The sequence below is a fragment of the Dipodomys merriami genome, unplaced genomic scaffold (assembly GCF_024711535.1).
Source record: "Dipodomys merriami isolate MVZ:Mamm:240054 unplaced genomic scaffold, mDipMer1.0.p SCAF_28, whole genome shotgun sequence".
NCBI classification, from domain to species: Eukaryota; Metazoa; Chordata; class Mammalia; order Rodentia; family Heteromyidae; genus Dipodomys; species Dipodomys merriami.
This window is the reverse complement of record NW_027204270.1, coordinates 8,822,177-8,848,767: the sequence shown is the minus strand read 5'-3', so window position 1 is coordinate 8,848,767 and position 26,591 is coordinate 8,822,177. Positions and strand designations below refer to the sequence as shown.

At 54.1% G+C, this 26,591-nt stretch overlaps 1 protein-coding gene across 1 annotated transcript; it reads left to right on the top strand.

Annotated features, from left to right (window-relative positions):
* Positions 1-926: 926 nt before the first annotated feature.
* Lrrc38 (leucine rich repeat containing 38) lies at positions 927-26,293 on the top strand. Its single transcript, XM_070036961.1, has 2 exons — positions 927-1,551; positions 26,011-26,293. The coding sequence occupies exons 1-2, from the start codon at positions 927-929 to the stop codon at positions 26,262-26,264; spliced, it is 879 nt and encodes a 292-aa protein (XP_069893062.1). The 3' UTR covers positions 26,265-26,293.
* Positions 26,294-26,591: the final 298 nt, after the last annotated feature.

Below are 26,591 nucleotides of genomic sequence, written 5' to 3'. Positions count from 1 at the left end.
TGCTCTACCACTTAAGCCACAGCTCCACGTCTGGCTTTTTCGGTGGTCAATTGGAGATAAGAGTTGCATGGATGTTCCTGCCCTGACTGGCTTGGAACAGCCATCCTCAGATCGTAGACTCCCAAGTAGCTAGGATTAGGGGTGTGAGCCACTGGTGCCTGGCCCAAACGTTATGTCTTGACCCGGAGTTGGTGAGGCCAATATTAGCCCTTCCCCTTTCACAGATGTTTCGAACTAGGATTAGGCCACCCAGCTAGGGTGGTTAGCTCTCTCTGTCAGCCCGGCCGCAGTGTCTGGTGTCTGTGGATTTCAGCCCTAAGCGCCAGGTCAGCTTGGACAGGGCTGACTGGCACTGCCAACCTTGCTCACTCTCCTTCTTGCTGCCACGTGTCAAACGCAGGAGGGAGATGGCAGGAAGGAGGGCATTTATTCCAGCCACCTTGGAGCCCTACCCAAGATCAGATGGGCAGAGCCCGAGTGACCCAGGTTCTGGCGCGCAGGGGGTGGGGTGGGGGGAGTGTGTGGGTACCAGGCAGGCACCGCGCGCGGGGCGCATGCCCGGGACAGGACGCGCCCTCTAGAAGCTGCTCTGGGGCTGGATCGCTGCACTTGTCGTCCAGTGCCGCCGGGCTCGAGTGACCGATCCCCCTGGGGCCCGCGTCGGCGACGGTTCCCCCCACACCCCACACCCCGCCCCGCCTCTGCCCCCGGATTTTCCAAGCGGCTTCATTTCCTGTGCGGTCGAATCCCTTCCCAGGCGCGCTCGGCTCCCTCCTCCCGCCCCCCCTCCCGCCTGGGACTCCGCCGCCGCCTCCGCCGCCGTCCCCGTCCCCGCCGCCGCGGTCCCCTCTCCGTGCGCCCGGGGCGCACGACCTCCCCGCCCCCCGCCAGGCCAGCCGGGAGATCGGCGTGCGTTCCGCTCGGCCATGCGCCCCCGCGCCCCCGCCGCCGGGGTGTTCGGGCTCTGCGGCTTCCTCCTGCTGCTCCGGCCCGGACACGCGTGCCCCGCGGGCTGCACCTGCAGCGCCCCCCACACCGTGGACTGCCGCGATCGCGGGCTCCCGAGCGTACCCGATCCCTTCCCCCTGGACGTGCGCAAGCTGCTGGTGGCCGGCAACCGCATCCAGCGGATCCCGGAGGACTTCTTCATCTTCTACGGCGACCTGGTGTACCTGGACCTGAGGAACAACTCGCTGCGCGCGCTGGAGGACGGCACGTTCAGCGGCTCCGCCAAGCTCGCCTTCCTGGACCTCAGCTACAACAACCTGACCCAGCTGCGCGCCGGCGCCTTCCGCTCGGCCGGGAGGCTGGTCAAGCTGAGCCTGGCCAACAACCGCCTGGCGGGCGTGCACGAGGCGGCCTTCGAGAGCCTGGAGTCGCTGCAGGTGCTGGAGCTGAACGACAACAATCTACGCAGCCTCAACGTGGCCGCCCTGGACGCGCTGCCCGCGCTGCGCGCCCTGCGCCTGGACGGGAACCCGTGGCTCTGTGACTGCGACTTCGCCCACCTCTTCTCCTGGATCCAGGAGAACACCTCCAAACTGCCCAAAGGTGAGTGGAGGGCTGGACGGGGCAGGAGGACACGATGGGGGCGGGGTGGGGCGCCCCTCCGCAGGGAGAGGTCACCGTGGGCCCCGAGTCTAACGGAGCCTGGAAGAGGAGACCAGAGGCTCAACCAGCAACTGTTTGGTGTGAGCGGCTCTGGGTGCGGATGGCTCTCAGTGTGGACGGATCCTGGATCCCCGCTGGGGAAAGGGAATCTGGACGGTGCGTGCAGAATTCTCTGGCCCTGTCTGTGGCCATCCTTTCTCCAATCTTCACTTAATGCTCCCAAGTTAGAGGTCTGTAGGCTCTGCCTCAGTTCACCTGTAGCTCAGAAGGGCTTTGGTCCCAGGACAGGTGGGTGCGGGTGTCATTTATGAGTGGAAGGCACCCAATCCCAGAACCAGGGCACAGACACAAGCCGGCCGGTTCTAGGGGTATCCAGAAGCCTGCAAGCCTGCGCTGGCCTCTCAAGCTCCCTGCCTGCTCTTCTGCTGATGGAGACAGGCGAAGAACATTCTTGGCCAGGATAAAGGCAGCCTGCTCACAGTCAGCCATGCAGCAGTGATTTATAGAGTTCAGTGGCTTCTCAGCCCAGATGTGCCTGCACCTCCTTTGCTCTCCGGTGCCCCCTTGCAGTTGGCAACATGGATGCCCAAGTTGGCAGACAGGGCACAGGGGGAGCAATGGCCCTAGGAAGGGGCCCGGCAGCAAGCATGCCAAAGTGAGGCTCAGGGATAGCGGGCAACGCCAGCATCTATACTGATCTCCACCAGGACAGGGCCAAGCGATGCTCTTCTCTTAGAGTGGCTTTCAGCTTCTACTTGGAGTCAGCCCTGGGCTCCTCCCTCGCCCCAAGCTAAGGAGCCTCGCAGAAGATGGAAAGATGCAGCCTGAGCTCCAGTATGTCTTCAATCCATTTTCTGAGAGGGGAGGGATCCGCTCCTCAGTGCGCAGAATCTGCGTGTGCTCCATACTATTCCACAATGTCACCGGCATCGTGCCCTGCCCACCCCCCAAGCAGGTCAGATCCCCTCGCTGGCATGTTCACCCCAGTCTGAATTCACCTTGTGAACAGTCCCTGAGAAGATCTAACCTGCAAAGGGAAGAGGTCCCCTGGCTTTGAACTTTGTCCCCCTTGTCCTGCCTGACTCCCCTGGGCCTTCGAGAAGAAAGGACTAGCCTCGTGCAGACCTCGCTGGGCTTGTCCTCAGTGAGCCCTGCCTTTGCATAATGAATAAACTAATAAGATCCACAACCCACTCGGAGGTCCCAGGGTCTTCCAGATGTGGGTCGGTAACTGGAGAGTCAGAGGCTCAGAGTCTGCTCTTACTTCTATCCTAGGAGGCTGGGATTCAAACAGGTCCCCGATGGCTTCTGTGCCTCACTTTTCTCATCTTAACAGTACTTGACAACAGTACTGACAACTCCCCAGAGCCCTAGGTGGGCTGGGTGGTGGGGCTGGGTCCTGGCTTAAGATCTAAGAGCCTCAACTTCTCCACGTGGAAAACTGGAACTTGGTGAAGCGATGCTGCGTAGTCTCCTGATGATGAACTCTGACACATGGCACAGTGGAAGGAAATGCAGAGACATGCAAATCCAGGATCTTCTCCATCGCCTGGGGAAGAAAATGGGCACCAAGGGGCCCTGCTTCCCTGGCCGCTTCCAGGAGGGAAGATGGGCTCACTCAGAGCAGGCAACAGTGTTAGGGCCCTGGGGACAGAATATGGTGGGGAGTTGGTCTCACTCAGCCAGGGAAACATGGAGCCAGACCAGGCATTGGTGGCTCACCAACTCAGGAATCCTAGGGACTCAGGAAGCTGAGATCTAAGAATCTCAGTTCAAAGCCAGCCCTGGCAGGAAAGGTCATGAGACTCTTGTCTCCAACTAACTAGCAAAAGTTGAAAATGGAACTGTGGGTCAGGAGGTAAAGTGTCAGCCTTGAGTGAAGAAGCCCTGAGTTCATGCCCTTAGTACTAGTGCACTCTGTGCTCAATATGAGGCTGTGAAACTAAAGGTGGGGGAGGGGAGGGAGCTGGGCATGGGTCCCAAGTTCAGACTTTGGCTTAGATTATGATCCTGGGCAAGCAAGTTCTTGACCTCTCTGAGCCTCAGTTTCCTACCAGTGAATGCAGAATGGAATGACGGTGACTCCCAGTGTATTGGCTGAGTTTGAACTTCCACACGAGGGCCCCAGTAACATGGAACACATGTCCTTCTGCCTGTGTTTTCAATGCTGCTCATACTTAAAAGCTTTTCTGATGTAATTGACTCAATGATTGTACCTATTTTGGGGGCACAATGTGTAGTGATAAGATAGGGAGGGTAGTTACCATCTTTTAAAATCTCCTTAATCATGTATCATTTCATTGTCCTGGGAACTTTCAGACTCTCAATTATGCAAAGCAGGCTTGCCTCCTCATGGCTGGTACTCTACCACTTGAGCCATGCCTCCAGTCTAGCTTTTTGCTGATTATTTTGGAGATGGAGTCTCATGAGCTTCTCAGTCCAAGATGACTTCACACTTCAGTCCTCCAGATCTCAGCCTCTGAGTAGCTAGGAGGACAGGCATGAGCCATCAACACTGACTCTTCTAGGTGTGTGTGTGTATCTGTGTGTGTGTGAGTGTGTGTGTGTGTGTGTGTGTCTGTGTCTGTGTCTGTGTACTGGTCCTAGGACTTGAATTTAGGGCTTGGGCACTGTCACTGATCTTTTGTACTCAAGGCTAGTGCTCTACAACTCTGCTTTGTTTTTTGTTTTTGTTTTTTTTTAAATTTATTGGAGATAAGAGTCTCGTGGTAAGCTGGGCACTGGTGGCTCACGCTTGTAATCCTAGCTACTCAGGAGGCTTCGATCTGAGGGTCGAGGTTCAAAGCCAGCCCAGGCAGGAAAGTCCATGAGACTCTTTTCTCCAATAAACTACTCAGAAAACCGGAAGTGGTGCAGTGGCTCAAAGTGGTAGAGCACTAATCTACTGAGCTGAAGAACTGAGGGACAGTGCCCAGGCCCTGAGTTCAAGTCTCATGGAATTTCCTGCCTGGGCTGGCTTCAAACCGTGGTCCTCAGATCTCAGCTTCCTGAGTAGCTAGGATTGCAGGCGTGAACCACTAGAGCCTAGCTTAATTTTTTTAAAATATGCAATACTTTTCTGTACACTCTAGTCACCTTATGCTGTAGAACACTAGTACCGGCTCCTCCTAATTTTGTTACCCATTGTTTGTCCTCTATTGCCTCCCTCCCTCCCCTTCCCCACCTATGCTTTTCACAGACCCCAGGGCCATGAGCTGAAGACCCGGCTTCAGCACTCAGGTGGTTTTCTTTCCCCTTTCCTCCCTTGCTGAATTGTGGGCTTGAACTCAGAGCCCTGGCATGTACTTAGCAAGCACTCAACTCCTGTGCCCTCAAGCCTGAGTGGCCTTTTGATTCCCCAGTTTTCTCATCTGTAAGCCAGGAGTGTCCCAGTGCCCACTGGATGGGGCAGCGAGGATGGGAAGGATCTTCTGTATGTAATGGACTTGGAACAGAGGCTGCTTGGGCCTTCAGAGAGGTCCTGTTGTCCTGCCCAGAGGAGCTAGTGAGAGGCTGGGCCTGGATCAGAGTCAAAAGCAGGGCTGGGGGAGGGGCGCGCTGAACCTCTGTGGTCTGGTACCCCTCCACGCTGACCACCCACTTCCTGCCCAAGAAAATTGGGCTCCATCCAAGTAGAAGCACAAGGCTTTATTTTTTTTTTTTCTTTTGCGGGGAGTGTTGATCCTGGGGCTTGAACTCTGGGCCTGGGTGCTGTCCCCAAGCTTCTTTTGCTCAAAGCGAGCACTCTACCGCTTGAACCGCAGCACCACTTCCGGCTTTTATGAGTAATTGATTGGAGATAAGAGTCTCATAGACTTTCCTGCCTGGGCTGGCTTCAAACCACGATCCTCAGATCGCAGCCTCCTGAGTAGCTAGGATGACAGGTGTGAGCCACTGCCAGGCAAGCATGAGGTCTTCTAGGTGAGCTTGCTGCCTCTTCCCTAGGAAAGAATCAAGGGCAGGAGGACAGAGAAAGGTGTCTTCCCACTTCCCTGGGCCTCCTCCCTGCTCCCCATGCTCCTCCTACCTTCCCAGCCTTCTCCCTCCTCCTCAGCTTCCTCCCTCTTCCCTGGCCTCCTCTTCCCCTCCTCCCCAGAGAGGCAGGACTGAGCCAGAGCTGTCTCCTGTGACCTTGACTAGCTCCAGTGCTCGCAGACATGAGTTGTCTGCCCTGTGAATCTCCTGCAGCCACGGCACCTACAGCCACAGAGCAAGCCACCAGGGAAAGTACGTGAGGCCCCGGGGTCCCCTCCTCTCCGCCTCCTTCGCAGGGCCTGAGGTGGAAGAAGGAAACCACCTCTCCCCTCAACCCCCCCCCAATAGGAGCTTGAAGGACACAAGGACCCCAAGGTTCCATTAGCAACACCTAAACACAACCACCATGCAAATAACCCCCAGAGTACCCCAGAAGTGCTGGATTTCAGGTCAATAATATTCTAATGTAAATCATACAAAACATCATATGAGGGGTTGGAGGCCTGGTTCAGTGGGTAGAGCACCAGCCCATGAACGAAAGCCAGTTCTGGTCTTGGACCTTAAAAAAATTATATGATCATACAATTTATCTAACAATATTATACTGAAATATACTTATGAATATGCTCATATTAAATGTTATTTGTCATTTATCTGAAACTTAATATATTTGGGGCATCTTTTGTTTATTTATTTGTCATTCAAGGGGCTTTAACTTGGGGCCCTGGGTGCTGTCTCTGAGCTCTTTTTCTCAGAGCAAGCACTCTATCACTTTGAGCCACAGCTCACTTCTGGTTTTCTGGTGGTTTATTGGAGATAAGAGTCTTATGGACTTTCCTGACTGTGCTGGCTTTAAACCACAATCCTCAGATCTTAGCCTCCTGAGTAGCTAGGATTACAGCTGTGAACCACTGGTGCCTGGCTTTTTTTTGTTTGTTTGTTTGTTTTATTGAGGTAAAGTCTTGCTGCATAGCTCAGACTGACTTGGAACTTGTGATCCTCCTGTCTTAATTTCCAGATTCTGGGATTACAGGAATGTACTGCCACACTTAACTCCGGTGTTGTATATTTCATCTGGCAGCCCTAACGTACTGCCTAAGACATGTTAGAGCCTCACAAGAGCTGACTCCTTTAACAGCAGCCCTGCCTGGCAGACACCTGTGCCCACTATCAACCCTACCCAACAAGAAAGAAACAAGGAACCGGAAGCCCATGGCTCACGCCTGTAATCCTAGCTACTTAGGAGGCTGAGATCTGAGGATCACTGTTCAAAGCCAGCCTGGGGAGGAAAGTCCTGTGACTCCTATTTCCAATAAACCACCAGAAAACTGGATGTGGTGCTGTGGCTCAAGTGGTAGAGTGCTCACCTTGAGCTGAAGAGCTCAGGGACAGCACTCAGGCCCAGAGTCCAAACCCCACGACCCACCCAAAAGAAAGAAACGAGGTACGAAGAAGTGAAATGGATTGAACATGGCCATTGGTTCTCTGGTGCCTGCTGGGTGTCTAACCCCATACCCAGATACTCCCCAGCATCCCTGCTATGGCCCTCCAGCTCCCTCCCTTCTGCCCCAGGTTCTGATGGTTCTCCTTGAGAGCAGTCAGGGACAGTGGCTCACAGGGATAATCTCTAAGTAGAAAGTTCTGGAAGCCAGAGACCTCCAAAACAGCTCAGGTGACTAGTCAGGGTGGAGAGGGAGAGAGTGTGGAGGGTGCGGGGAGTCCCCCGAGCTATGGAGGTGTTGGTACTGTTGTCATGGCAGGATGAGGTTCACAGCCTCTCAGTGTCACCCTGTCCATCCATCCATCCATCCATCCATCCATCCATCCATCCATCCATCTTCCCTTTACAGCACCCTAGCAAGGGGACAGAAATGGTGACAGGACAAGGACCAGAGGATGGTGTTTCTCAGAGGGCCATCTGAGAGCCTGTGTGAAGCTGGGGCTCCTGGGCCCTGGCCTCATGAATGAGCTTCTGGGGGGAACTCGGATCCACCCCGTGGGCCCCGCCCCTCTTGGCCCCGCCCACGTGCCCCTGCCCCCCAGGCCCCGCCCCCAGGGTGGTGCTCACTCAGGAGCCTGGGGGACCTGCCAGGGCTGCCTGCTGTCTCCAGGCTTGAGACGTTCTTGGGTGGGAGGGCTTGCTCCCACTGGAAAAATTCTGTGGTTTTGACGCTGCCTGGGGTTTGGGTTTGTTTCTCCTGGACAGTGTTGAAAGCACACAGAGCCAGTTTATTTGAAGGTAAAAGGAGGGCTGGGAGCGTGGCTTAGTGGTAGAGTGCTTGCCCCGCATCCACGAGGCCCTGGGTTTCATTCCTTGGTACCAAATAAATAAGTAAATAAAATTAATTTTAAAGAAAATAAAAGAGCTGGTGGCTCATGGCTGTAATCCTAGCTATTCAGGAGGTGGAGGTCTAAGGTTCATGGTTCAAAGCCAGCCTAGAAAGGAAAGTCCATGAGACTCTTATCTCCAATCAGTCACCAGAAAGCCTGAAGTGGAGCTGTGGCTCAAGCTACAGAGTGCTAGAGTTGAGCACCAAAGCTCAGTGACGGCACCTGGGTCCGAGTTCAAGTCCCAGGACCGGCCCCAACTCTCCAACCCCCTTGGCTATGCTTTTGCCTCAAGAACTGGTGGTAGACCGCGTTCAGATCTCAATGCTCCATCCTGGCTTTCCATATGCTGTCCAAAAGGCTTGCTCTTTAGTAGGTAATGGCTCCTGTGGTGTCAGCCCCGGTCCAGGGAGCATTTCTTGTGTGTTTATGCAGCTCAGGGAATCGTGTTGGGGACACGTGTCCTCTCACCGCCTTTGACGGTATGTCTCCATCAGGCAATTTGCAGATTGTCTCCTAGAAGTGAGTCGGTGCGGTGTCACCTTTACCAGGGTGGTGTCAGCGTTTCCCGGTGCCATGGGCTGGCGCGTTCCAGCAGACTGACTCTGGGTGACCTCAACAAGCCCTGCCTCACTGGGCATTTTAGAGCCCTCCCCCCCCAACAAGTCCTGAGACTCTGCCCCTAAATGCTTGGTCTCCTTGAAAAAGGGCACCCTTGTCTCACTGTGCTGGCCAACTCAAGGGACACCTCACAGCCGGATACCCCGGGGTGGACGGCCAGCCTCTGGAGGCACAACTGGACTTCTCTCTGGAGGGGACAGTGTCACTGTGAGTCCCAGCTCACCTGTCCATCATCAGCCAATTCAGATCTCAAAGAAGGGTGGAGTTCTTTGGGAATCGTGTGTGTGTGTGTGTGTGTGTGTGTGTGTGTGTGCGCGCGTGCGCGCACACGCGCGTGCTGGCCCTGGGGCTCAAACTCAGGGTATGCACACTGTCTCTTAGCTTTTTTTGCTTAAGTCTGGTGCTCTGCCACTTGAACCACAGCTCCACTTCTGGCTGATTGTTTTTGGTGGTTAACTGGAGATAAGAGTTGCATGGGCTTTGAATCACGATCCTCAGATCTCAGCTTCCTAAGTAGCTAGTATTACAGGTTTGAGCCACTGGTACCTGCTCGTCTCTGAATCTGGTAGCCACTAGAGTCTCAAGGTGTTGGGGTGCTCGGCAGGTGGGCAGGGGGCCGTCCAGGGGCATCAAGTCTTCCACGTCACGGAGGTCATGGTAAAGCCCTCTTTGCTCCAAGCTCTGTGGGCCCGCTGTGTCTTTACCCTGATCACAGCCCATGTGAACATCCTGGGCTCTGACGCCTGGTCTCTCCTGTGTTACCATTCTGGGGGTTCATCCTCTCCTTGTCCTCTCTCCCCATTCTTTATGGGCTTCCCTATCTGTCCCTGGTTTCTAGGCACCCTGCCCAGGCCCCCAAGTCCGGGTGGAGAGCCTGCTCTGTGTAATATTGGCTCCTGTCCTAACTCAGGACCACGGCTAGGCATCCTAGGCCATGTCTGGGACCCTGTTTGAGGACCCCAAAAATGTGTCTTGTTCTAGTTGCTAGTACCAAACCTACATGGCACGTCTGGAAGACTCTGATGGCCTTCACCCTTCTTGAGGACAAGCCCGGCTTCCTCCCACACCCTCTAACCTCCCCCACTCTTCCTCTTCCAGGTCCTTATGCCTTCTTCTGTCCTTGGGACAACTGAGTACCAGTCTCCAGCCAGGGCTACTGAGTTCATTGAGCCCGCCGGCTGAGACGTCTCCCCAGACGGTCAGATGGCTGTGTCCAGGGAAACTCCTCCTCCCTGAGCCTCCCTGGCCCTCCCACCTGTCAGCTGTCACTTGTGAGCACACGTCTGTGCCTCCCAGAGAGCGCATGGCCTATCCATAGACTCATCCCACTATAAAGGACACACCAAGACATGCCCGGATCCCTGGGTCCCAGTGGGGCAGTGGGGCAGCCCACAGGTGGACACACACATTCCCGAGCGCCATTAGGAGCAGGCCACTGCTTTTGTTCTTTCCAGACATTCCCCATCCCAACTCTAGCCAGTAGGGGAAGTCCAGCTCACCGGCAGGGGCAGGGAGGGAGGTACCCTGGGAGTGCAGGTTTTCTGACTTCTTTCCCCAGGTCTGTGGGATTCTGGTCACATCCCAGGGCCTTCCCAAGCCTCAGGTCTCCCGGGTGATGGGGAACAAGACCAGGAACTCCTGTCCTCAGCCAGAGCAGGGGAAGGAGGCTACAGATACCACTGGAGCTTGTGGGTCCCTGTTTCCAGGCTCCCTAGGATGGAGACCTCTAGTTCCCCCTGCTGAGTTGGACACCTGGGCTGCTCAGCTGATAGAAAAGGGTGTGTGTGTGGGGGGGGGGGTGCCTGCCACTTTTGGCATCAGCTGTGGGGAGGGCTTTAGGGGAGGGCCTTATAGCCGTGCCCCAGAGACTCTTGGACTTGAGAACTGGAGGGGTGGGGACTCACAGGAAACACAGGCCCCCCGGGTCCTCCCTCGCTCCTGTCTTTCTCTCCATGGACAGGTGGGTCTCTCCTTCCATTTAGAAGAGCCTCCATCTCCCCTGTGCTCATGCATTCCACTAAGAGCCACAGCCAGGCTGGGCGAGTGGGGCTTAGTCTGGGAGGGGGTCTGGGAGGGTCTTGGAGTCTTGGGAGGACACCTCCCTGGATCTTATCAGTTTGGAGATGGATGGGATGACTCCATGTATAGTGGCACCAGGAACTGTTTGGGTCACTGTGGGTATGGGGGAAGGGGGCTGGGCAGGCCACCTCATGGTCCTTGACCACAGCTGTACCTCTAGGTTCGTCATCTGAAGGCAGGCTCTCCGGGGTTTGGGGAAGTGTGGGATCTGGGCGGAGGGCTGCTGGGGAAGTGTGCTGTGACAATGGAGCCGGTGGTCACAGAGGATGGGCAGGGGTTTGGTGGGTGTCTGTACTCCTGGGTGTGCATCTGGTACCTGTGCTGGCCTTTCTGTGATTTAGATAAAACAAAACAACAGCCGGCAGTCGGAGGCTCATGCCTGTAATCCTAGTTACTCAGGAGATCTGAGATCTGAGGATTGTGGTTCAAAGCCAGCCCCAGCAGGAAAGTCCATGAGACTTTTTTTTTTTTTTTTGGTCAGTTATGAGGCTTGAATTCTGGGCCTGGGCGCTGTCTCTGTGCTCTTCAGCTCAAAGCGAGTGCTCTACCACTTGAGCCACAGCGCCACTTCCAGCTTTTTTTTTCTCCTTATGTGGTGCTGAGGAATCAAACCCAGGGCCTCATGCATGCAAGGCAAGCGCTCTACCACTGAGCCAACTTCCCAGCCCGTCCGTGAGAGTCTTATCTCCAATTAACCATCAGAAAACCAGAAGTGATGCTGTGGCTCAAGTGGTACAGCATTCACCTTGAGCTGAAGAGCTCAGGTACAGAGCCCAGGCCCAGAGTTCAAGCCCCATGACCGACAGAAACATACACATACAGACAACAACAATGGAAAAGAAAACAACACTCTGCACTTTGAGCTTTCTTTCCCCCAGGAACTGGGGATAGAACCCAGGGCTTTGTAGAGTCTAAGCAGTTCCTCTACCACTGAGCCACATCTCCACTCCCTGCCCCTCTCCAAACCTGAAGAGTCAAAGCTCCGGGTCCCCCAAGCCAAGACAGAAATGCAAGCTGTGCGTGCTTCTGGGCTCTTTCTGAGCCTCCCTGGCAACCACATCACCCACCAGCAACTGGAATTGGCTTTTAAATGCGCTTTGGATGTCCAGCTCCTTCTGCTGCCCTTTGGCCTGGACACTGACCTTCTGTGGCTCCCAGGAGCACCAGGGAGACCAAGGTGGTCTCACTGTCAGGGCCACCCACTGGGCCTGGTCATTCACTGGTGCTCACACATTCCTCACACTGCTCCATGGCCTGTGTCCAGGCTCCCTGAGCACTGTGCCCTCTCTCTTGGGCTATCGAATCTGTTTTATTTTTTACTTTATTATTGATTGATTGATTGATTGATTGATAGATTGTTGGTCGTGGGGCTTGAACTCTGGGCCTGGGCGCTGTCCCGGATCTCTTCAGTTCAAGGCAAGCCCTCTACCACTTGAGCCACAGTGCCACTTCTAGTTTTCTGGTGGTTTATTGGAGATAAGTGTCTCACAGACTTTCCTGCCTGGCCTGGCTTTGAATTGAGATCCTCAGATCTCAGCTTCCTGAATCAGCTAGGTGCCTTGCTTTACTTTATTTTTTTGTTGGTCGTGGGGCTTGAACTCAGGGCTGGGTGCTTTACTACTTTGAGCCACAGTGCCACTTCCAGCTTTTGAGTGGTTAATTGGGAATAAGAGTCTTATGGGGGCTTTTCTGCCAAGGATGGCTTTGAACCATGACCCTCAGATCTCAGCCTCCTGAGTAGCTTGGATTACAGGCGTGAGCCACTGGCACCTGGTTTGTGAATCTATTTCACAACCAGAGCAGAACTCAGTCCTGGGCCTTGGGGCCACAGAGCCCAGCCCTGGAGGTAGCCAACAAAGGTGACTTGTATCCAGAAGAGAAAACAGAGCAGACCAAACACCTGCTGAAAGAAAATTGTCTTTCAGGTACTCTGGACACAATGATAAATATGACAATAGCACCGCCATCTTGGAGAGAACATTCTAGAAGATTCTGGAAACAGACCTTCTCCATTCTCAGATGGGAAACCATGGTTCCCAGAGACCATGTGCCTTGCCAAAAGCCACAGAGCAGAGTAGTGAAAATGCTAGACCAGTGCTTAGCCCTCACCCCCTGTCATTCCTGGGTGAGTACCATTCCCCAGCACTACACACTGGTCAGGAAGGGGGACACAGAGCAAGGGCTGGGGGCAAGGGGGTCTTTGATCAAGATCCATCACAGCTGAACCAGCTCCCATGGCAGCTGGCCCTGTGAGCCTGAGGAGATCTCCGCCTCCTGTGCAGAGGCCTGAGCCACCGAGTCTCAGCATGGCACCAGAACTGGGCGTGGGGACTCGCGCTGGCATGGCGGAGCAGAGGCCTGAGCCACCGAGTCTCAGCGTGGGGACTCGCAGCCCAGTGCACTCTGCCACCTGCTCCCCGCGTGCCGCGGAAGACCTGCGCTGCCTGGCACCAGGGGCTTCCCTCACCTAGGGCCTGGACTGGCACAAACCTGCTCCATCATGGTTCTGCAGACTGGACGTCCAGGAGGCGCTGACAGGCTGTCCAGCCAAGGTGGCCACGCCCTTCCTCCTGCAGCTTCTAGAGGCTGATTCCATCCTCCACCTCCCCTCGTCCTCCACCTCCCCTCCATCCTCCATCCTCCATCTTCCACCTCTATCTCCCCTCCATCCTCCATCCTCCATCCTCCATCCTCCCCTCCATCCTCCACCTCCATCCTCCATCCTCCACCACCATCCTCCACCTCCATCCTCCATCCTCCACCTCCATCCTCCCCTCCATCCTCCACCTCCATCCTCCCCTCCATCCTCCATCCTCCATCCTCCCCTCCCCTCATCTTCCACCTCCCATCCTCCACCGCTGTCTCCATTGCTCTGGCTTCTCTTCGGGTCATTTCATCTCCTTCTTCACTCCGCCCTGGCTGGTGATGGGAAGGGCAGCCCGTGGAGGGAGCCATGCTGTGTCTGGGCCTCCAGAGGCAGTGTGGACCTGAGTGTCATGATGGGTGTGGGAAGGACCAGAGTCATGGTTGACTTTAGATTGCCTCACAATGGTCTTGCTAGAAGGTTCTGTCTAACAAGGTCACCAATAATAGATGCAGGGAGGGTCCCTTCCCAGTGTTTGTTTGGGTTTGGAAGTGAGCGTGGTGGAGTTGTGTAGGAGGTGAGCATGATGGAGCTGTGTAGGAGGTGAGCGTGGTGGAGCTGGTGTAGGAGGTGAGCATGGTGGAGCTGGTGTAGGAGGTGAGTGTGGTGGAGTTGGTGTAGGAGGTGAGCATGGTGGAGTTGGTGTAGGAGGTGAGCGTGGTGGAGTTGGTGTAGGAGGTGAGTGTGGTGGAGCTGGTGTAGGAGGTGAGCATGGTAGAGCTGATGTAGGAGGTGAGCATGGTGGAGTTGGTGTAGGAGGTGAGCGTGGTGGAGTTGGTGTAGGAGGTGAGCGTGGTGGAGCTTATGTAGGAGGTGAGCGTGGTGGAGCTGGTGTAGGAGGTGAGTGTGGTGGAGTTGGTGTAGGAGGTGAGCATGGTGGAGTTGGTGTCGGAGGTGAGCATGGTGGAGTTGGTGTAGGAGGTGAGCGTGGTGGAGTTGGTGTAGGAGGTGAGCGTGGTGGAGTTGGTGTAGTAGGTAAGCGTGGTAGAGTTGGTGGAGCTGGTGTAGGAGGTGAACGTGGTGGAGTTGTAGGAGGTGAGTGTGGTGGAGCTGGTGGAGCTGGTGTAGGAGGTGAGTGTGGTGGAGCTGTGTAGGAGGTGAGCATGGTGGAGTTGGTGTAGGAGGTGAGCATGGTGGAGCTGTGTAGGAGGTGAGCATGGTGGAGTTGGTGTAGGAGGTGAGCATGGTGGAGCTGTGTAGGAGGTGAGCATGGTGGAGTTGGTGGAGTTGGTGTAGAAGGTGAGCATGGTGGAGTTGGTGGAGTTGGTGTAGGAGGTGAGCATGGTGGAGTTGGTGGAGCTGGTGTAGGAGGTGAGCGTGGTGGAGTTGCTGTAGGAGATAAGTGTGGTGGAGTTGATGTAGGAGGTGAGCGTGGTGGAGTTGGTGTAGGAGGTGAGCGTGGTGGAGCTGTGTAGGAGGTGAGCGTGGTGGAGCTGGTGGAGCTGGTGTAGGAGGTGAGTGTGGTGGAGTTGGTGGAGTTGGTGTAGGAGGTGAGCCTGGTGGAGTTGGTGTAGGAGGTGAGCATGGTGGAGCTGGTGTAGGAGGTGAGCGTGGTGGAGTTGGTGTAGGAGGTGAGCGTGGTGGAGTTGGTGGAGTTGGTGTAGGAGGTGAGTGTGGTGGAGTTGGTGTAGGAGATAAGCGTGGTGGAGTTGGTGTAGGAGGTGAGCGTGGTAGAGTTGGTGTAGAAGGTGAGCGTGGTGGAGTTGGTGTAGGAGGTGAGCGTGGTGGAGTTGGTGGAGCTGGTGTAGGAGGTGAGCGTGGTGGAGTTGGTGTAGGAGGTGAGCATGGTGGAGCTGGTATAGGAGGTGAGCGTGGTGGAGCTGGTGTAGGAGGTGAGCGTGGTGGAGTTGGTGTAGGAGGTGAGCGTGGTGGAGTTGGTGGAGTTGGTGTAGGAGGTGAGCGTGGTGGAGTTGGTGTAGGAGGTGAGCGTGGTGGAGCTGGTGTAGGAGGTGAGCGTGGTGGAGTTGGTGGAGTTGGTGTAGGAGGTGAGCGTGGTGGAGTTGGTGTCGGAGGTGAGCGTGGTAGAGTTGGTGGAGCTGGTGTAGGAGGTGAGCGTGGTAGAGTTGGTGGAGCTGGTGTAGGAGGTGAGCGTGGTAGAGTTGGTGGAGCTGGTGTAGGAGGTGAGCGTGGTAGAGTTGGTGGAGTTGGTGTAGGAGGTGAGCGTGGTGGAGCTGTGTAGGAGGTGAGCGTGGTGGAGTTGGTGGAGCTGGTGTAGGAGGTGAGCGTGGAGCTGGTTCCACCCAACCACCTTATAACTGGGAGAAGTGGTGGAGCGACTGGCGGATGCTCACACAGGGTGAGGGCGGTGGCAATGATGGAGGTGAGGCCTAGGCCCTGGGGAGCACACCTGTAATCCCAGCTCTCGGGAGGACGGAAGCGGAAGGATCATGAGGTCAAGTTCAGCCTGGACTAAATGGTGAGACCCTGTCCAAAATGAAAAGGAGGGAAACAGGAAGAAGGCGGCGGAAGAGGGGAAGGAGGAATGAGTCCGACAGGGGTCAGGGCGGGAGGAGGTGGTGTGGACACAGGCGGCGGTGGGGCTCATAGCAGCTGCAGTAGAAGCAGCCATGGTGGTGATGGTGGCGGTGCTGGCAAGCCCTCGGTGCCGGTCCGCAGAGTCCTCGTGTCCCCTGGGGATGCCACGCTGGGGACCCGGCCCTGGAATCTGTCCCTTTGCTGCAGGTCTGTGTCCGAGGTTGGGAGGGGGGTGGGGTGGGGGGTGGGGGGGGAGGGGGGTGCAGTGCAGATGCAGACGGGAGTCTGGGCCCAGGCTCCTGTGCTGCAGAGCCAGCGCCCCCGCCAGCCCTGACCCCACGTACACAGACGCCTTCTTCCGCGTGTAATCAGCGCATTACTTAATCAGACAAAGTGTCTGCCGGCGGAGACAGGGAGGATGATTGGGAATTTCTTTCCCCTGTGGCAGTCGATGTGGAATGAAAGTGATGATGGAGGACAGAGGTCAGCACTAAAAGAAATGAGAGCCCTTGTTCCCTGGCACCCCTGCCCTGGGGCCACGCGCCTCTCACATGCCTTCCTCTGCAGCACAAAGTGGCTGCAGCAGCGGTCACAGCCACACGCACCTTCTCCAGGTGCTCAGGGGGAATTAAGAACGTGGAAAGGACACTGAGCAAGGAGTCTGGAGCCCAGGTTCCATTCCAGACTTTAGACAAATGGTCTGACTTCCTTGAGCGTCTCCTCTGTGAAATGAGGGAGGGAGAGCGGGATGTGTTCCATGAGCTTCCAGACTGAGGCTTCTGGGATGTGGGAAGAAACAGCACCATGGCTGTAAGTCGGCCTGAGAGCATCCAAGCCCCCCCACCCCCACCATCCCCACCTTTGCCTGGGCCTTTAACTTTGGGAGTCCCAGGAGAAAGGCAGGAAGGGTGGGGAAGGATTCACCTTCACAGGCTGAGTCTTGGCTCCGTGTAGAGAAGAGGAAGCAAATGGCAGAGAGGCTTGAGTTCCAGCACAAAGAACACAGGAATCAGTGCCCAGTGCCCAGGGATCCCCAGAGACGCTGGGGTAGAGCAGGGGGGCCAGAGGGAGGCAGAGCTCCTGCAGTGGGCAGGCGGGTCACGGAAGGACAAATCCAACAGGCCAATGTGGGGCTGGCCGTTGGAGAAATGCAACAGAAAGCATCGCTTTGCTCTGGCGTGGCTGACAGAGTAGGCGAACAGGAACTGATGGCCAAAGCCGTCTGCCGCTTGTGGGACCTGTGTTCAGGAAATGAAGGGAAAAAAAGAACAGAACAAAAGGCAATACTTCTTTGTTTGTTTTCGATTGTGTTGTTGGTGCCCATCCTGGAGCTAGAACTCACATGCTGGGCGCTGTCCCTGAGCTCGTTTTGCTCAAGGCTAGTGCTCTACCACTTGAGCCACAGCACCACGTCTGGTTTTGGAGATAAGAGTCTCAGGGCTGGGAAGGTGGCTTAGTGGCTCAGTACCTCATACATGGAAAAAAAGTGGCACTGTGGTTCAAGTGGTAGAGTGCTGGCCTTGAGCACAAAGAGGCTCAAGGACAGTGCCCAGGCCCTGAGTTCAAGTCCCAGGATTGGCCAAAACAAAACAACAAAAAAAGAGTCTCCTGGACTTCCCAGGCTGGCTGTGAACCTTGATGCTCAGATCTCAGCTTCCTGAGTACCTAGGATTACAGGCGTGAGCCACTGGCACCTGGTGCAAAAGGGGGTATTTGATGGTCACACTAGAATGGAAGGAGAGGAGCCGCACAGTGCTGGGGTACATTTCTCCTCTGCAGATTCGTGTGCACCCAGATAGACACAGGAAAGCATTTTGAAGAGGACAAACCGGTGTGTTTGCTGTGAGCGAAGGGCTTCTTTCGTTCCCTTCCTCTCTGTTTATTTCTGCTGTCGCGGTGTGCACGCAGGCTTCGCCTATAAACACAATTAGGAAACCCAAATTGTACCTTTAAGCACAAAAGTGCTTACGAGGGCCTTGGCTGGGGGAGCTGGGCAGGCCCCGGGGCCAGCTGAGGGGAAAGGCCTGGACAGCCCTGGCTGCAGCCTGTTTCCTGGCGAAGGGCCGGGCTGGGCGCAAGAGATTAATCTCAGTCCACCATCTGCTGTGTCACCGTCTATTTCTAGGATGGCAGCGCTTTGCCCGCTCCACTCAGGTGTCAGCTGTAGGGAAAGTCATCCATCAAGGAGAGGGAGCCTGCTAGGGGGTGACAGGTGGCCCCAAGCCACCCTCCCCGCCCCTGACTCTGTGTGTGTATGTGTCTGTCTGTCTGTCTGTCTCTTTTTCTTGTGCCAGTCCTGTGGCTTGAACCCAGGGCCTGGGCACTGCACTTGGGCTTTTCTGTTCAAGGCTAACTCTCTCCCATGTGAGCCATAGCTCCATTTCCAGCTGTGTGTGTGGGATGGGAGGGGTTGTGGGGCTTGAACCCTGGGCCTGGGCACTGTCTCTCAGCTCTTCAGCTCAAGGTGAGTGCTCTACTGCTTGAGCCACGGTGCCACTTCTGGTTTTCTAGTAGTTTATTGGAAATAAGAGTCTCACGGACTTTCCTGCCTGGCTGGCTTTGAACTGTGGTCCTCAGATCTCAGCCTCCTGAGTAGCTAGGATTACAGGTGTAAGCCACTGGCGCCTGGCTCTTTTTCTTGTGCCTAATTGGAGATGAGAATCTCATGCACTTTTCTGCCTGGGCTGGCTTCGAACCAGGATCCTCAGATCTGAGGCAGGATTACAGGTGTGAACAGAGCACCCAGCTCAGTTTCTCTTGAGTGTGTCCCGGGCCCCATTCCAAAGCAACCAGGACCAGATGGAGCTTGCTCATTTGGGAGACAGAGAAAGACCCATCATGGGGTCAAAGATAGGAAGCTACTTGGCTGCCCATGGGGGTGTTGGAAGTCACCCTTACTTCCTCCCAGGATGCTGCTGTGTCCCAGAGTTAGGTGGTCTGGATGGGGGCCCCGCTCACCATTGAACTCTGTTCTGCGTATTCCATCAGTGAGACTTGAGCATACATGAGCAGGGCCAGCTCTGCTAACAGACGGAGAAGCCATTCATCCCAAGGACGTGACCTGAAGAAGCAGACTTAAAGGAACAAGACAGCTGGGTGTGGTGGTGCACACCTATAATCCCAGACCTTGGGAGGCTGAAGCAGGAAGGTTCTGGGGCTTGAACTCAGGGCCTGGGCACTGTCCTTCAGCCTCTCTAAGCTCTCTGAGCCACAGCACCACTTCCGGCTTTTTCTGTTTATGTGGTACTGAAGACTTGAACCCAGGGCTTCAGGCATGCTAGATGAGCACTCTACCACTAAGCCACCTTCCCAGCCCCAGGGAGATCTTGAATAGAGACCTTGTGTCAAAACAAATCAGACCAGACCAGACCAGAACAAAACAAGCAAGGCGGATCTGAGAGTCTGGGGTTGGAGGCATGGCTAGCCATGAGCAAAAACACATCAGGGGCCCAAATCTGAATCCTGGTTGCAACCAAAAGGAAAGAAAGAAGTCTGAGAGTCTAGAGAGAAATGCACGGGAAGTAGATGTGTGGTTCAAGTGGTAGAGCGCTAGGTTTGAGTGAACAGGCTAAGCAAGCCAAGCTACCTGGCATGGCGTCTGGTAAGGCTGATTTGTGGGTGCTCCTCCTGTTTTCAAAAGCAGGGTCTCCCCCGCCCCCGCCCATGGGAGATGGCGCCATCTGCTGACCAATTGGGTACCAACGGCTCTGTGCGGGCCATGGTCCCGCACGCACCCTGGGTGGTGGGGCTTCCGTTTGTTGCTGAGATGCATCGTTTGGGAAGCTCTTTGTGGCCACTCATCGAAGCCAAATCCACGTATTGTTTTAGATCCAAACAGTGTTTGCAGCTGGGCGCTGGTGGCTCACGCCTGTAATCCTAGCTACTCAGGAGGCTGAGATCTGAGGATCATGGTTCAAAGCCAGCCCAGTCCAGAAAGTGAATCATCCAAAAAGCTGGAAGTGCAGCTGTGGCTCAAAGTGGTAGAGGAATAGCTTTGAGCAAAAAAGCCCAGGGATAGTAGCCAGGCCCTGAGTTCAAGCCCCAGGACCAGCACACACACACACACACACACACACACACACACACACACACACACACACACACACACACACACACACACACACACACACACACACACACACACACACACACACACACACACACACACACACACACACACACACACCCTGGGTTCAATTCCTCAGTACCACACATAAACAGAAAAAGCTGGAAGTGGTACTGTGGCTCAAGTGATAGAGTACTAGCCTTGAGCAAAAGAAGCTCAGCGACAGTGCCCAGGCCCTGAGTTCAAGCCCCAGGACTGGCAAAAAAAAAAGTGTTTGCAAGTTTTGTGTAATGGAACATAGCAGGGAAGAATGAAACAACAACAAAGTGTCATCTTGTACGTGTCGCATTTGAGCAGGGATGAGCGGGGAAGCAGAAAGTAAATTCATGCATGGTGACCTTGGGAAACTGACAAAATTGATCCAGGTAGCGATGGAGAATGATGCTGGAGGAGAGGGTCTGGCTGCCGAGCAGGAGGAACTGTGTGTGCAAAGGTCCTGGGGCAGGGGCTGAGGGTGGTAGAGGGGATGGTGTTGTGCTAGGAGAGTTGGCCTTGGGCAGGTCCTTTGCCCTCCCCATGCCTCAGCTTTAAGGAGGGGACCAGTGGAGTTGCCTCCTGGTGGGGTTGGCCGGGGACTGAACCTGGGTGACACACGTAGAGCCCTGAGGACAGAGTCCAGATACACCCAGGCTACGTGAGAAGCTTTTGTCTCTCGTCATCCTCTGGGGTTGAGTTGTGGCGTGGATGATTATTTTTCGGTTGACTGATACTAGCGTAGGTTTGAGGGGTACAATGTGACAATGGCTGGGGAGATGGGTGAGGGAAGGAGGGCACACAGTGCCAAGTAGGGACCCCCACCACTGCCCTACGCGCCTTCCAGCCCCCACCCTTGCTCAACGGTTTTCCCTGGAGATAGCCCTCCCCCCTCCCTCCCCTCCCCTCCCTCCCCTCCTCCCTCTCTTTTGATTTTGAGGCCTCCAACTGGTGGCCACCCTCCTGCCTTAGTGTCCACAGTGCCGGGATCACAGGCATGTGCAGCACACCTGGCCTCCCAGACCTCTCCTGTGAAAGGCCCTTCTTTTGTTTTGTTCTGGTCCCCGAGGCCTGAACTCAGGACCTGGGTGTTGTCCCAGAGCTTTTTTACTCCAAGCTAACGCTCTACCACTTGGTCCCAACTCTACTTCTGGCTTTTCGGCGGCTAATTGGAGATGAGTCTCATGAACTTCCCTGCCTGAGCTGGCTCCAAACCTTGATCCTCAGACCTCAGCCTCCTGAATCGCTGGGATGACAGGTGTGAGCCACCAGGTCCAGCTTATCGTTCGGCTCTTGAGCACCCCGAAGGCCTGGAGGATAAAGGCTTCTCCCGGGAGATGGTGGGCCTGTGCCAGGTCGTAGGGAGATACTGGCCCTCGAAGGGGACCCCGGCCCACTTCCTCTTTCTCTGTGCTCCCGATGGGTGACAGGAGCAGTTTCTGGGTTTTTTTTGTTTTTTGTTTTTTGTCGGTCGTGGGGCCTGAACTCTGGGCCTGGGCACTGTCCCTCAGCTCTACAACGGTAGACTAGCACTCTACCACTTGAGCCTCAGCCCCACTTCGGCCTTTTCTGCTTATGTGGTGCTGAGGATTCGAACCCAGGGCCTTATGCATGCATGGCAAGCGCTCTACCACTGAGCCACCTTCCCAGCCCCTAAGGAGCAGTTTCTGTAGTGCATGCTACCACCATGAAGCGTTACCTCCTCTCCACAGGCCCAAGACACTGGGGTCAAATCAACCGTGGACAGAGATCTTCCAAACTAGGGACCAAAGCAAACCTGTCCTCTATCAGGTGATCGTCCAGGGTATTTGGTGGTAGTAACGGGAAGCACATGCGCTTCAACATGAATTTGGGGAGACACGGATTTGTTTTTTAGTAAATATAAATTTGTTTTTGGTCTCTGTTACCCACCATACAATGCCTAAAGTCCTCCAAGTCTCAGCAAGTGTGTGTGTGTGTGTGTGTGTGTGTGTGTGTGTGTGTGCGTGTGTGTGTGCGTGTGTGTGCGTGTGTGTGTGCGTGTGTGTGTGTGCGTGTGTGTGTGCATGTGTGTGTGTGTGTGTGTGTGTGTGTGTGTGTGTGTTGTGTTGACTTGCTAGCTGGCTGGCAACGCCTATGAAACCCGAGGTTACAGAAACCCCCTTCACAGCCCAGCAGACAGAAAGAAACAACCTGCAGTTCACAAGAGAGCATCTGAAGGGGGGACCCAGGCCCACCTGTCACCTCCAGGTAGATGGCGTCCCAGTGTCATTGGGTGAGAGGACACCGCGCTGCTGTCCCCTGTGGAACTGCCCACCTGTTTGCAGCCGGGAGAAATCCCCACACAATGTGGAGGTCCCAGAATTCCACGGTGTTGCTGTGGCTGAGACAATCTTGTTTTACTACACATTCCTACACATAACCGTCCGTGACAATTCCACTCTTTCTCCATGTTCAACCCCCAGGGGGCTCTGTCCTCCTACCTCGGCAACCTTGACAAATATCTGCAGGAATGTCTCACCCCCAACTCCTGCAGTGAACCAGGCGGAGCCCCCTCCCCGCCTCCTGCCAGGCCTTCTGCCTGGCTGACCTTCTTGGTCCACTTTGTCTTCTTTCTCTGCCCTTTGTAAGCTGCAGAAAGCCAGCTAGGGTGTTAACGATGACCGCACCCAGAACCCCCGCCCCCCTCGCCGCTTCTTCCACCTATGTTGAAAGGCCAGGTGACATTTCGTAAGATCCCAGCTTTGTAAAGATGCCAGAACTAATCTGCAGGCACAAAGAGCATTGCGGATTGGATTCCAACCACAAGCACCGTGGGGCTTGTGTTGTATCGTGATTGTTGTGGAGGACCAAAATCGCTAGGCAGTGCTCAGCTGAAGAGCCGCATGCAACCTGCTGCCCTGATAGCATTTGTTTGTGTGTGTGTTTGTTCTTCTTGTTTTCAGACCATCTTTGGCCGGGGCAGGCTGTCAAAAGAAGAGGGATCAATGGCTTCCCCCACTTGTAAAACTTCCTTTTTCTTTCACCCAGCTTCCACGGTTTCATTTCAGGAAACCCTCACATGATTGTCCTTTTAAAGCACTCCAGTGTGAGTCGAATGTGCTTAGGTATTTGCATTTATATGTCTTGGCTTTTGCAGTAGACAGGAGTGAACTCAGGGCCTTGCACTTGCTAGGCAGATACTCTACCACTTGAACCACACCCCTCAGTCATCAGATGTGTTAAAAATGCTCAAAAGAGCCAGTGGCTCACATCTGTAATCCTAGCTACTCAGGAGGCTGAGATCTAAGGATTGTGGTTCAAAGCCAACCTGGGCAAGAAAATCTGTGAGACTTACCTCCAATTAACCACCAGAAAACTGGAAGTGGAGCTGTGGTTCAAAGTGTTAGAGCACTAGCCTTGAGCAGAAAAGCCCAGGCACAGTGTCCAGGTGCTGAGTTCAAGCCCCACCACAGACAAAAAAAAAATGCTCAGAAGTAGACAGAAGTTTGACCTCTCTGCCTCTGTCTCTGTCTTTCTTGGTCTCTTTCTCTGTCACTGTGTCTCTCTGTCTCTGTGTATCTCTCTTCTCCTCTCCCCTCTGCTCCTCTCTTCTCCCCTTCCTTCCTTCCTTCCTTCCTTCCTTCCTTCCTTCCTTCCTTCCTTCCTTCCTTCCTTCCTTCCTTCCTTTCTTCCTTCCTTCCTTCCTCCCTTCCTTCCTATGTCTAAGACTGGGACTCAAATTTGGTACCTGCCACTTTCACTGATTGGCTGGTACTCTGCCGAGTCATGTATCTATTCCCCTCCCTTTTATCAGTATCATTCTTGAATCCAGGACCTACCTGCTCAACTTGCTTGTTTGCCTGGTACTCTATACTTGAGCCATGCCTCCAGCCTATATTTTGGCCTTTTTTAACAAAAGAAAAATAAACAGTCAAAAACAGTGGTTAGATGGGCACTGGTGGCTGAAGCTCATAATCCTAGCTACCAAGAAGAGTGAGATATGAGGATCTTGAAGACAGAAACGCTTATGAGCAACAATCCAGAAATAAAGCTGTAACTCAATGGGTAGAGCACTAGCTTTGAGCAGAAAAAGCCAAAGGAGATCTTGATATCCTGAGTTCAAGCCTTACTCTTAACACACACACACAAACACACACACACACATGCACACACACACACACAAACTGTGGCTGAGGACTTTGGCCTGGCTCAAGTGGTAGATACATTGCTTGTGTAGTTAAGCATGAGGCCCTAAGTTCATTCACTCTCCAGTGCCTCAAACAACAAAACAGAAGGAGCCCTGTGCTCAAGAGGAAGGAAGTAGAGGAAAGGGACAGGATCAGGATATATATATATATATATATATATATATATATATATATATATATATATATATGAGATTATATACATTGTAGATAACTGTATATTCATGATGGAAATATATCAGTGTCAGCATATATTATATATATATATCAGTATATTCATTATGGATATAGTTCAGTGAATTCCACTGAGTTTCACAATTAATAGATGTTAATAGTTATAGCAGGCCTGGCAAAAGTGGCTCACGCTTGTAATCCTAGCTACTCAGGAGGCTGAGATCTGAGGATTGCAGTTCAAAGCCGGCCTGGGCAGGAAAGTCCCCGTGAGACTCTTATCTCTAATTAGCCAATTAAAAACCAGAAGAGTCACAGTGGCTCAAGTGATAGAGTGCTAGTCTTGAGCACAAAGAGGCTCAGAGACAGAGCCCAAGCCCTGAGTTCAAGCCCCAGAACTGACTCTGACACACTCTCTCTCTTTCTCTCTCTCTCTATATATATATGTATAAATCACATATATAGTCATTATATATATAATATTTATATTTATTTATAACAAAATTAAAACTCTGGTTGCATATAAACAAGAGGAAGATATAGAGCCTCAGCCCACATTAATTCCATAGGTCTCTAACACAGGTTCTGATGGTGGCAGAGCAGAGTGCCCAGTGTGGTTGCTAGGCAACAGCTCCCAGGGGGAAGAAAGCAGCAGCAGGTTGGCTGTGGATGCTTAAGGGATGGTCTAGGATAGAAGGAAGGAGGCAAGTCAATCTTCCTTGTCTCCTGAGCTGGAGAAGAAAGGACATGAGAGAAGAGCCCAGGAAATTGGTAGGGCTGCTTTTTGTTGGGTAACTGGCTGATAATTTAGCAAGGAATGAGCAAATCAGATAATACAGAAAATGAGCTGAGGTCAATTCTCGGAAGAACTGAGCACTGAAAGGCAAGGTGCTGGTGCCTCGTGCCTGTAATCCTAACTGCTGGGGAGGCTGAGGACCTCAGTTCAAAGCCAGCCTCAGCAGGAAAGTCTGTAAGACTCTTCTCTCCAATTAATTACTGAAAAGCTCACGTTGTAGAGCACCAGCTTTGAGCCAAATAGCTAAGGCCAGTGCCCAGGCCCTGATTTAAAGCCTCAGTACTGTCTTCCTCTCCCCCTCCCCCAAATGTGCCAGACCTTGAGTCTAAGCCCGAGGCCAAGCACAAATAAAGAGAAGGGAAAGAAAGGAAGGGAAGAGCAGGGAGGAAAGAAAAAGGAAGGAAGGAAGGATTCCTTTCACAATACACCTTCGTATCAATGAAGAAAAAGAAAAACCAATGCTTCTCTAACTGGCCCTCTGGACCAGCAGGGCAATCACCGGCTACTAAACATGCAGAGTTGGTGATCTCATGGCAGATTCCTGTACCCGGGTCTGCAGGGGTGAGCCTGGAAACCTGCATTGAACAGCATCTTTAGGTGATTGGGCCAGGCTTCTGAGTACCAGCTGCCAAGAGAAACCCTTTCAGGGTTACCACCAACCTGGCTGTGCAAATCTTGGCTTCTGTTCCACCTTAAGGACAGGGAAGAGGAGGGTACAGCAGACTGGAGAGTGGCCTGCAGAGGGGATTCCTTCCATGAGGTGGCGCTCTGCCACCCATGGCATCTGCCACCGCCTTCCCTGTCTCCATAGACAGCTGTTGCCTTGGTCTGGATTGAAGTCCGCAGAGGTTCTGACTCCAGACCCAGTGTGGTGCCTTCCACGGCCACCCCAGGCATCTCCAAACCAAGATGCACCTGTCAGGCTGGCTTGGTCAGCCCAGCTTTGGGTACATCTGGGAAGTGATGGGCTACAGGCTAACTCTCTCTCTCTCTGTCCCTCTCTCTCTGTCCCTCTCTCTCTCCCCTTCCACTGGCCTCTCTGCAGGCCTGGATGCCATCCAGTGCTCCCTGCCCACAGAGAACCGGAGGGTGGCTCTGCGCGAGCTGTCTGAGGCCAGCTTCAGCGAGTGCAAGTTCAGCCTGTCCCTCACGGACCTGTTTATCATCATCTTCTCCGGGGTGGCCGTCTCCATCGCTGCCATCATCTCCAGCTTCTTCCTGGCCACCGTGGTGCAGTGCTTCCAGAGATGCACCCCAAACAAGGACACAGAGGACGAAGATGAGGATGAGGAAGACTGAGCCACCCAACCCAGCCAGCGGCACCTCTCCAGGAGAGAGAAATGCCAATGAGAGAGAATGATCACCCCAGTCAGGAGCCAGACAGAGAGCTTGGTCCAGGTCTGAATTTCTGAGCAGGTCCAGTAGGATCACCAATCTCTGAATCTGGAATCGGCAGAGCAGAGAAGCCAGGAAGGATGGAAGGAATCACTGCCGAGTAGAGTCGAACTTCCAGACTGACAGCTAAAACGCACTAAAGGTGGCCGGACAACAAGTGTTTCCTGGCTGCAAAGTTTGGCACGCTGTTCTTGCTCTGAGCTGCCCACAGTGGGAGATCCAAGTTCTCCA

Bases quoted from the DNA above. Each gene is read 5' to 3' on its own strand.
- Lrrc38 (XM_070036961.1), top strand. From the start codon at position 927: ATGCGCCCCCGCGCCCCCGCCGCCGGGGTGTTCGGGCTCTGCGGCTTC. The intron at 1,552-26,010 runs GTGAGTGGAGGG...GCCTCTCTGCAG, and splicing joins CACCTCCAAACTGCCCAAAG to GCCTGGATGCCATCCAGTGC.